Source organism: Lipotes vexillifer, unplaced genomic scaffold, assembly GCF_000442215.2.
Source record: "Lipotes vexillifer unplaced genomic scaffold, Lipotes_vexillifer_v1.1 scaffold57, whole genome shotgun sequence".
NCBI classification, from domain to species: Eukaryota; Metazoa; Chordata; class Mammalia; order Artiodactyla; family Lipotidae; genus Lipotes; species Lipotes vexillifer.
In genome coordinates, this window is record NW_006788075.1 from 1618352 (window position 1) to 1630260 (window position 11909).

The window sequence follows — 11909 nt, forward strand, 5'->3', positions numbered from 1 at the left end:
TTAAGGTCATTAATAACTTTGAAACCATTTTTTTTCCATAAATAAGAGTTCTGGTTCACTTCCATTCTAGCTTGTTTTTTTTTTTTTTTTTTTCTTCATATGTTATTTCACATTTGGTGAGAATATATCTGAAGGTTAAATTTAAAGTCCTAGAAGTGGAATTACTGATTTAAAGAGTGCTTTTATAATTTTGAAAGACATTGCCACATTATACTGGTCAGAAGTTGTGTCAATATACTCCACTTTCTGTGGAGAAAGTATATTAAAACATACAATTTTAAGGGAAAAAAAGTAAAATGTAATATTAGACTTTTTTTTTTTTTTTCCTTGCGTTATGGGGGCCTCTCACTGTTGTGGCCTCTCCCATTTGCGGAGCACAGGCTCCGGACGCGCAGGCTCAGTGGCCATGGCTCACGGGCCCAGCCGCTCCGCGGCATGTGGGATCTTCCCGAAACGGGGCACGAACCCGCGTCTCCTGCCTCGGCAGGCGGACTCTCAAGCACTGCGCCACCAGGGAAGCCCTCTAGCTTGTTTTTAACCTGTTAAAGACATTCTCTCTGCATTTCATCAAATTTATGTTCTGAGGTAATACCCATACTATTCCAGATAAGCCCACTTGGATTTGATTAACTGTGTCTTGCCCTATGGCTAAAGCCCCATGTTCCATGGAGATTGCACAGGGAGAGCAAAGACTCATGTGATACTCTTGTGCTCCTTATAGTGCAGAGAGTAAGATGAGAGCGCTTTAATAAAGTTCCCTGATCTAACTCTGACTTTACTTTCACATTTTGAAAAATCAGGGCATTTCATTGCATAGAAAAAAACTACATACACATGCGGAGAAGAGAAGTTTTTCCAAAGGTACTCTTACGGAAACATTAGCTAATACTGTTATTTTTGATTAGGCAAAAATAGGTAAATTGTCCTCTATATAACATGAAAGATATATACTTGTCTAGTAAAGAATACTGATTCTCTTAAAATGGACAACCCTGATACTTATAAATCAGTATCTGGACGTGAAATTAAACACATGGGATAGGAAGCACATATCAGACTTGAGTTGTCCTTGTCAAATACTAGGAAGCAATCTGGCTAAAATGAGGTGGTTATTATAAACCTAAGTAGTAGGCTCCACTAAGTGATCATAGATGTCTTATTTTATTGTAATTTGTTTGGTTACTCATGTTGCTCAGGGAAATAAACACAGAGCCTGAAAAAAGACTGGGGAGAGAGTGTCAGGACTGTTTTAGGAGATCTTTACTACATAATTTTCCCTTTGCTCACAAAGAAAAGAAAGTGATTTTTTTCTTGTCACAAAATAGATGTCAACTTCCCACTTCAAGCTGGAAACTACTCTTTCTCTTAGACACATGTATTTGACTTAACTACAATGCACTTGTTAATAATGTGCCAGGGCATGTACCAGGACTCATTATTTAACTAAATCATTGTTTCTCTGGGATATTATTAGGTGTTCAAATCCTGTTTCCCACTCAACTTTACTATTTTTCAGAGAATTGAAGGGCGTCAAATCAGCAAATCATTAAGTATGTTTGGACAGTCTATATCTGGACAAATTGATGCAGATAATAATGGATATGTAGGTGAGTATAAAATTTACCATATTTTATAAATTGAAATAAACTGTTGTGGATGCTGCTTTATTGTGAAGTACATAAAAGTGGTAGAGAAAAGTTCTAATTTACTAATGAGTTTTTTCCTTCATTTTTAAAGCTCTTTTGAATTCAAGGATGGGTCAGAAATAAGTAATTCTTGAGCTTTAAACTGTTAGTTACTTAGCACTTTATTCCTTGTTCCGGAAAAAAGTTAAAGCATTCATGAAAATAAATCAGACACACAATGATGAAAAGAAAGAGGGGTTTCTTTGGTAATTTAAAAAGAGATTTCTGGGTGAATGTTTATAGTCCAAAAATTGAATCTTGTTTCAGCAAGGCTGTCTTTATATCATATGTTTATATCCTGATGTTTATATTTATACTGTAAAGGGATGAATGTCATTGTAAATGAGCAGATTCAGACATATGTGAAATGAATCTTAAGATGTAAGCGTACCTCTTCTAATTAATTTTCTGTAAATAGTGTTTTGATATAGTCGAAAGGTGATATGTAGTTAAGTATTTACGGCTGAAAGTAATTCTCTTTGACTAATGATGATCATTAATCTGTGTTGTTTTTTATCCTCCAGATGTAGCAGTTGGTGCTTTTCGGTCCGATTCTGCTGTGCTGCTAAGGTAAGGTTGATACATTTCACTGCCTAATGACAGTTGGGCTTAATTTAAATAATGGGAGGCAGTTTTCAAAATCAGCAGGGTGGTGACCTCATAACACTCCTTTTGATACTCTGAAATTTAATTATTGAACTTTAGGATATTTTTCCCACCTTACCTAGATATATACATAAATCATCAAAGTCAATACTTTTAGAAGTTTAAATGAAAATTTCTTTTGATTCATACATGGAAATGTAATTGGGTATATATACACATATTATTAAACAGTTTCATGAAATTACTTGATCAGTGGAAACTGACAAAACAAATGTAACTGTCATCTTAAGGAAAAATAATTCTGCAATTAATATTGCTAATTTTATTTCCTTCTTAGGACGAGACCTGTAGTGATTGTCGAAGCTTCTTTAAACCATCCTGAGTCAGTAAATAGAACAAATTTTAACTGTATTGAAAATGAATTGCCTTCTGTGTGCATGGATCTAACACTCTGTTTCTCATATAAGGGCAAAGAGGTTCCAGGTTATATCGGTAAGGGTGCCCTTAACAAATTAATGCCTGATAGAATGTGCACTTCCCTCATAAATCTCTTGGTCATCTTTCGAGCTCTCTCTGTATTTCACCATGGAGGGGTTTTTAGGGCAGGAGAGAGCAGCCGCCTGATAACCTTTCCTCTTCATCTTCCGGATTCTCGCTTTGTTCTAACCAATGAGTTGGACACATTAAGGCTCTAGTTGTTTAGAGATTATGGCAGGAAGTAGAGCAAGAGTATCACTTGCTATGTCATTTAAGGTAAACTAATTGAGCTTAATCTGTAAGATCTCTTTAGAATAAAAAGAACATCACCACAGCTCCTCCTGTTTTACTAGGCTCACTGAAGTCTTGAGCTGACTTAAGTTGGAGGCCTGAGAGGGGGAAGATTCTTTTTTTCTTATTCTGTCCTCTTTGAGTAATTGAAGAAGCTTATCTGGAGTCTAGACCCTGATTCTAATTTCCATAAAACACACATCTCTTAAGGATTTACTATGACTGTCGGCTCCTAAGAGCCATGCCCATTTGCCTGTACATAGGCAACTCTCAGTGATCTGCTCTGGAGAAAGTATCTTTGATATGGCTCATCCAACATTGTGGTTAATCTCAATGTATATGTGACTTCATAATCATTACATTTTTTTCTGGCAGGTTAATGTTCCTAATTATGTTATATTTAAGCTAATATTAGAATAACTACTAATGAAAGTAGCCCATGGTAGAAGAAAAGCATAACGGAGTTTACCATTTGGACATTAATAATTCATATATTTCCTGAGCCCCGCAAGGCCTATCAAGAGTTGTTTGTTCCCATGACCCTGCCGGGTGTCATCTAAACATCATGAAGGATAGCAGATACTTATTGAACCAAGCTATAGATAGGTAGCAGAGGCCTCAGTCTGAATTAGCGTGTAATAAGAAGTAGAGAATGAGCCTGGTATTTCTATTTTAGATCAGATTCATTTTTTGTAAATTTTAATTTTATTGGAGTATAGTTGATATACAATGTTGTATTAGTTTCACGTGTACAGCAAAATGATTCAGTTATGCATACATGTATATTCATTCTTTTTTAGATTCTTTTCTTACAGATATCATAGATAAGATTCATTTTCAATGCTACTCTGCAGAAGTCCTCATTAAAGATGCAGTGATAGGCCAGTGGGCAAAACCTTCATCCGGTTACTGATTGAAGAAGTAGCAGTTGGAGAGCATGACCCTAGTAATACAGTGACACAGACAAGCTGATGATCATCTGAGAGACACATGTTAAATAGAGAGAACTGTTTCCCTTTATGGAAAATCAGTATTTGTCGTACTACCGATTCCATTGTGACCAAATATTTCTTTAAATGATTGAAAACAAATATATGAAAATCATAAATAATCATAGCATTGTTACAAAACATGCTTTATAGTTGTCATAAAGTGACTCCTTGGGAGACATAATTCACATAGTAAGCATATTTAATAAAACCAGGACATTTTGCCACTTACTGTGAACGGATTTTTATTTCCCTTGTTTCATGTGCTCTTGTCTGAGCTCAGAGTGATGAATTTGTAGATGGCTATGTCAGTTGCAACTCTATCTCTGAGGCATTGAACCTCAGTTATAGTAATTTTGAAGCCAATTGATTTGGACTTTATTTTCTAAATAAAAGGAAGGTTGAAAGATTTATTTGAAGTTTGTAGGAGTGATGTAGGTTTTATACTTATGTTTCCTTGAAGTAGATAAAATCCTTCCAGAAGAGTAAGATACTCCTAAAATGTAAATGAACACTTGAGGAATAATATAAATTATTTTAAATATCACTTATGAATTATTTCTCCTATATAATGAATGATCTCTCAGTGGACTACTAGATGTAGCTTGTTTTGCAAAGAAGGCTTTTATTTTTCAATTTTTTAAATTGAGGTATAACTGACGAACAACGTTATATTAGTTTCAGGTATAAAACATGAGATGATTCAATATCTGTGTATATTGTGAAATAATCACCAAAATAAGTCTAGTTAACATCCATCGTCATACGTAGTTGTAAATATTTTTTTCTTGTGATAAGAAATTTTAAGATCCTCTCTCTTAGCACCTTTCAAGTGTGCAATACAGTATGATTAACTGTTGTCACCATGCTGTACATTACATCCCCATGACTTTTTTTTGTAGCTAGAACTTTGTACCTTTTGATCCCGTCAGCCATCCCCCACCCCTCACCTCTGAAAACCACCAGTCTGACAAAGAACCCTTTTATATTCAAGAAATAGCTCTTTCTTTCTTGGTAAGATCCGTCTTGGAATTTTTTTTGGTTGTTGTAAATTTTCTTTAATTTTTTGGTTATTGAAGATCTTCTTTAGCACATCATTTACCATGTCAGATTTGAAATAAGTTCTTACCAAACTGCCAGAATATTTATTGAGAGAATGTCTGTATATATTTGTTTATCTTTGCATAAATCAACACTGGAAGATCCAACCACAAACCAATAAAAACAAGGAAGGGAGATAATCAGGGTCTAGGGCTGGAAAGGAGATGTCTGTGAGTCAGCTGTTTATGTAGGTTTGACTTTTAAACCATGTGTTCACTTCACGTTAAAAAAAAAAAACATCAAAAGAAAAATAGCAACCCCTCAAATTGGAAACAAATGGAAATAAATGAACCCAACCATATATGAAATTAGTTCTGTAACCACACAAGATAAAATTATTACAAGTGACATTTGGGTGCCTGTACTTCCTCAGTCAGACGTTCTACGGACAAAAGGACTCGAAGAAATCTGAAACTTTACTCGAGACTTTTATTATTAGTAACAACTTTGGTAGTGTAGCTGTGAAATGTTTATATGTAGGAGGATTAAGCAAATAACTAAAGATGTTAATTTTAAAAGTAGAAACCTAGAGAAAAGTTTATAATTCTTTTTTTTTAATTTATAAAAATAATTTTTGAAATGTGTATTTTAAGTTTTTCCCCCTTTCATATTTCAGGTTAGTTTTTAGAAAGTTCTTTAATGAAGAGAATTTAATATACTTCCAGTATTCTATATAACTTTGACTATTATCACTTTAAAAATAAAAAAAATGCCTTTAGATAATTATACTAATTGCAATTCTCTCTACATTTTTGCAGTTTTGTTTTATAACATGAGCCTGGATGTGAACCGAAAGGCAGAGTCTCCATCGAGATTTTACTTTTCTTCCAATGGAACTTCTGATGTGATTACAGGAAGCATAAAAGTATCAAGTAGAGTGGCTAACTGTAAAACACATCAAGCATTTATGCGGGTAATGTAAACTTGTTTTTATTAACAGATACGTAAACTTCAATATTATCAATACACTTAAATCTTCTTGCATTGGTATCTTTTATAAAACACAGTGAAAAGCAAGTATTACTTGAACTAGCTGATCTATTGTTCCAGTGTCAAAATGTTAGAGGATCCTGTGACAGACCTAGATAATTCAAACTCTACTTTTTGCTTCTTCCTTATTTCACATTTATCAAATTTTACCACGTCACTGTTTTTTAAAGATTTGCCTTTTCCTCTTCACAATTGCTATTGTCCCTCTCTGTTTATGCACTTGCCTAAAAATGTAAATGTCAGTAGCTCTGCTGAGCTCCAGATCTATTCCTGGTAGATATTGGAGGGTGGGGGGAGGCAGGGAAGTTGGTTTATTTTTCATGTGACTTTAAAAAGCAGAATCCAACGTGACTGCTTTTGCATCGTGCCTTTGTCTCTATGCCAGCATTGTTGGTGATGTCAGTGGGAACTTGCACAGTTGTAGCATGATGGGGATCATCTGTGGGCCAGGATGATGCTTCTCATGATGGTTTGGGGTATATCCTGCCAAAGCACAGCCAGTTTCATGTTTCTTTTATTAAAACACTCATTCCCAAACTGATCATCACGTTCCTTGCATTGATCACATTTTATCGTATGAAGCAGTGCCAGGTCTTTTTCATTAGGGAATGGTGTGCTTCATCAGAAAAACTACTGTCACAAAAAAGCCAAACTATTCCCAGGAGCCTTTTCTGGGATTTCAAATAGTAGCCTCAGTTTAGAACTTAATTTTTCCTTAGATACTTATTCCAAGCAAATGCAAACAAGCATGAGGACTATTAAATGCTAACAGCAATAATCCCTATGCTATTTCCTCATTTCCCTTAACAGTTTTTATTGTTGTACTAGAGTAAAGCTATTAGATGGTTGAAAGCCAAAAGTATAGAATGATATTAGTGCAACCATCATTGATGTGGTGGGGATTAAAGAGGGTTTTTTCTTTTTAATCCTACATAGTTGATTTTACTTAGGTTAATCAATTTTAGAGACTAACACTGAGACCATTTTAAAGGGCAATAAAAGGACCAACATCAGGCATTGACAGACATATTGTGTTGAATCCGTATAAATGGCAGGAAATTGATCTGATTTATTTAGTCCGTTTCTTGACATTGTCCCTATGACTAAGGGTTCATCAAAATTGTGCACTTTCTTCAGAATAGATTTGTACCAGAAATGACAATTTAGCAGAGGTTTCTGTGTTAGTTGCATATATACTTGTCACTACCATGGTAACACAACAACAGCAGGGTACAGCCATGACTTTGGGCCATACTGTCAATGTCAAAAAAAAGCACTTAGCTCTGGGATTGGTACATAGAGGGAATGTTTTTGAAAAAGTGATTGTTTCTTCCAATATTTTTTTTCCTTCCTAACTTACCTTGCTTTTGTTTGGGACGTTTTAAAACTCATACATAGAAAGGCAAAAGGCTACTCCAACACTCTCCCTTGCAATAAATCCAAAGGCAGGTGTAAGAACCACAGAAACAGCTGCCCTAACCTTGAGTTTTGTCAAGGACCCCTCGCTGTTATTTAGGAGGAGATGAAAATATAATGAGTGCATTTCCCACCCCCACCAGCATGGTACCCGAGGCTTTCGGAAACATTAACCGGATTGTTCCTTTGTTCTGTAAAGCGCGTCCAGAGTCAGGAGTGTTAATATACATGTGCATTCTACCTCAGTGCCCCTTACAGTGAAATAGGGTGACACTCGTTAATTATGTGCTCAGGGCCACAGCCCCCACCTCTCAGAGGACTCCCTGCCTGCTAGTTGGGCATGCTTTCTTTGCAGAGCTCCTGTTGGCTGTACCAATTAAGTTCCACTTCTTCCAGTTAATAGATATTGAGTACCTATGTAGTGTCCGGTTCTGTTTGAGACACTTATATAGGTCAGTGACTGAAACAAAAAGATTACCACCCTCATAGAGTTTATAGTCTAGTGTGGTGAGATAAACAATGGCACAAAATGTAACAATACACAGTAGTAACAAATAGTAACACAATAGCACAGTGGTAACAAAATGTAAATTTTATAGTATTTTAGAGCAGCAGACCCCAACCTTTTTGGCACCAGGGACTGGTTTCATGGAAGACAGTTTTTCCACTGGTTGGGGGGATGGTTCAGGAGGTAGTGTGAGCGATGGGGAGCAATGGGGCGTGGCAGATGAAGCTTCTCTCGCTCACCCGCCACTCACCTTCTGCTGTGCACCCCGGTTCCTAACAGGCCACAGACCGGTATCGGTCCATGGCCCGGGGATTGGGAACCCCTGTTTTAGAGGATTATATGGGTGATGGAAAAAGGAAAGGAGAGCAGAGCACAGGAAATTATAGGGTGCTGGGGAAGGAGTGAAGAATGCAATTTTAAATAGGGTGGGCAGAGTGGGCCTCATTCAGAAGGTGACATCTGAGCAAAGACTTGAAGGAAGCTAAGAAGTTACCATGTAGATGTCTGGGGCAGTGGTCTGCAACTTTAGCATGCAACAGCATTACCTGGGGGGCTTGTTGAAACACAGATTGCTGGGCCCCACCTAGAGTTCTTGATTCAATACGTCTTTAACAAGGCCTGAGAATTTGCTTTTCTACAAAGTCCCCAGGTGATGCTGATGCTGCCAGCTTGAGAGCTGTGCTTTGAGAACCCCTGATTCAGGAGAACATTACTGAAAGAAGAGCTAGGTAAAAAAACATCAGGAAAAGAGTGAGCCTGGTTGTTTTAGGAAACCATGAGGAGGCAAGGATGGCTGGAAGAGTGAGCAAGGGGGAGAGCAGTAGAAAAAGAGTCAAATCGCATAAAACCCTGTGACTTTTTCTCCAAGTGACGTGGGGATCTATTGTAGAGTTTGGGGCAGATAATTGACATGATCTGACTGAGTAATAAAAAGGAATACTCTAACTGCTATGTTGAGACTACACAGTAGGCGACCACAGGTTGACACAGGAAGAAGAGGACACTGCAATAAGCCAGGTGAGAGATGATGGCTCCAACGAAGGTGGTAGCAGTGGATCTGCTGAGAAGTAGTAGAAGACAGATTCTACAAAATTCACTGACAGATTGGATGTCTAGCATTTGAGAAAGAAAGGCTCCAAGATGACTCCAAAGTCATTAGCCCAAGCAACTAGAAGAATACACTTTTCATCAATAGGGCAAGGGAAACAACTTTTGGGTGTAAAATGTTGGAGTTCAGTTGTGGACCTGCCGAGCTGGAGAGACCTCTTTTACTTTTTAGTGTAAACAGCAATTAATCATTTGTATTGTATGTACTCATCTGGAACTGGAGAGGGGCATGGAACTGGAAATAGAACAATGCATCTTTGGCATATGAATGGCTTTGAAAGTCATATGAGGTGGCTGAGATCATCACAGGAGGAAAAAAGAGCTAAGGTCTGCACTCTGGACCCTACAACATGAAGCGGTTAGAGAGAAGAGAAGGCTTACAAAGGAGATGAGAAGGACTAATCAGTAAGGAAGAAAAACAGGAGCTTGTGGCATCCCGGAAGTGAAGTGAATAAAGCAGGGCAAGGAGAAAGGCATGACAGTGTTTTCAGTGCTTTCCTCTTGGTTGAAGAAGATGAGGGCTAAGAACTCACCATTGGGTTTAGCAATGTAGAAGCTATTGGTGGTCATGACAACAGCAGTTCAGAGGAAAAGGAGGAGAGGCACTGGAGGCAGAGTGTAGCTTATTCTTTCACGGATTTTTGCTCCAAGGGGAGCTAAGGAAAAGGGGTGGGGAGTCAGTAGCTGACAAGAGAAGTGGAGAGACTTTTTCTTTCTTTTAAGATGGGAGGAATAGCGTGCTTTTATGCTGATGGGTGTGTTCCAATAGAGTAAATGAGATAGATAAGAGGAAAGAATCGTCAGCGCAAAGAGGGCAAAAAGGGTGGGATTAATTGTACCGATGGAAGGATTGATTCTAGATAGGCACGTGCATAGTTCATTTGTTTATGTGCTTGCAGATGCTGGGCAGATGTGGTTGAGAGGACTGGAAGTTCTCTTCTGATTGCTTTATTATCAGCGAAGTAAGAAGCAAAGGCATTAGCTTCCATCGGAATGGGAGAAGTGGTGTTTAGAGTTCGGGAAGAAGACGTGAATTAGTCTTCTAGGAGAATGGGACAGTGAGAAAGTACAGTGTGGTCCTGAGATGGAGTTAGGCTCTAAGTTGCATCAGAAAGTGAGACGAGGGCTTCCCTGGTGGCGCAGTGCTTGAGAGTCCGCCTGCCGATGCAGGAGACGCGGGTTCGTGCCCCGTTTCGGGAAGATCCCACATGCCGCGGAGCGGCTGGGCCCGTGAGCCATGGCCGCTGGGCCTGCGCGTCCGGAGCCTGTGCTCCGCAAATGGGAGAGGCCGCGACAGTGAGAGGCCCGCATGCTTCGCAAGGGGAGAGGCCACAACAGTGAGAGGCCAGCGTACCGCAAAAAAAAAAAAAAAAGAAAGTGAGACGAGTCAGTATGGTTGTGGTTTTTTCCAGTCATGTTCAACCTTACGGGTGGGAGTAGATGAAGAGTTATAATCAACCATGGCTGTGGTCTGCCAATAGAGTGAAGCAAAGAAGGAACACACGAGAGAGCCGAGGAGTATGCAAGGGAGTGGTTATATTTTTGGCCATGAAGATTAAGCAGGGTAGGGAGAGGAGAGAGGACAGCAAGAGGGTGTGTGAGGGACAGGGGAACAAAGTTGAATTGGAGGTCCCAGTGGGAGCAGCACATTGTTGGACTTGAGTATTAAAGAGAATGAGCCAGAAAGATTTCATCAGTATGACAACATGTTAGAGCCACTGGGGACCTGAAGGTGAGAAAAAGAATTGAATTTTATTTTTATTCTTGCTCACAATCCCTTGATGATCTCACATAAATGAAAGTCTTGAAACCTACTTATATTTAAAAAACCCATCACAGTCTTTGATAGTAGAGAATTTGGCTATTTTAGAAAATCCAGATCTTCTCATAAAACTTGGCTTTTATTAAGTCCTTCTCTTTTAATCACATATTCTCTAGTTTCATGTACTGGATCTTCTTGGAATATAGGAGACATTGTTAGCAATCTAATAAGTATCACATCACTAGCATATACATTTGCTGGTATGTTATTTTTCTGAGACTATATGGTCATTTATCTGGTTGGTAAGCACATCAGTTTTCTCAAGTCTACTTCATCTACTCATAATTAAAACAGGTATTACATAAGATTGTTTTATGTGAACGGTCAAAATGTATTCCTCAGAAAATAAGGCAGAAATTATTTTTTTCCTTATAGAATTCCATTTTTTGGTTGTTTATAATTATGCCAAGCTTTAATTTTTACTGTAAGAGCCTTAAAATTATTAGATGTTATGAAAGGAGAATCTAGAATTTAGAGTTGGGAGTTAATAAAAGGTTTCTATGATAGAAGGCAAATGGTTAATTTTTTATGCCTTATAGTGTTTTATCTATTAAAGTTCTGTTCTCTTGGACCTCGCTTTTCCCTTTATGAAAATGAATCTTTGTTATCTTCAAAGGTACAACTTGATTAGGTCTTAGAGATTTCTTAGGACAAGATTTTAGGACAAAGGATAATTTTGAGGCTGTTTTGATTTAGAGAAACCCATTCAACAGCTGGCAACAATATTTAGAAATGTTGGAGCAGCCATGGTAGTGAGACTTACCTTCAGGTTTTTAGAGATATTTCTTGATTAATCTTGATGGAATCTCTGCATCAAAATACTCTCTGATGTTTGAGAAGAAAACAAACATTCCCTTCCTGTCTACAGCATTCCATAAAAACTAGAAATATTTAGCTTAGTCATTGGACCAGGAATG

The 11909-nt window shown here is 37.9% G+C and overlaps 1 protein-coding gene across 1 annotated transcript in view; it reads left to right on the forward strand.

The window, feature by feature from the left end:
- Positions 1-11909, forward strand: part of ITGA4 (integrin subunit alpha 4) — an 86529-nt gene that overhangs the window by 38989 nt on the left and 35631 nt on the right. Inside the window, exons 12-15 of the mRNA XM_007461223.1 lie at positions 1517-1607; positions 2210-2255; positions 2629-2783; positions 5908-6062. Coding sequence (XP_007461285.1) covers positions 1517-1607; positions 2210-2255; positions 2629-2783; positions 5908-6062 — 447 coding nt within the window. The remainder of the gene's footprint in view (positions 1-1516; positions 1608-2209; positions 2256-2628; positions 2784-5907; positions 6063-11909) is intronic.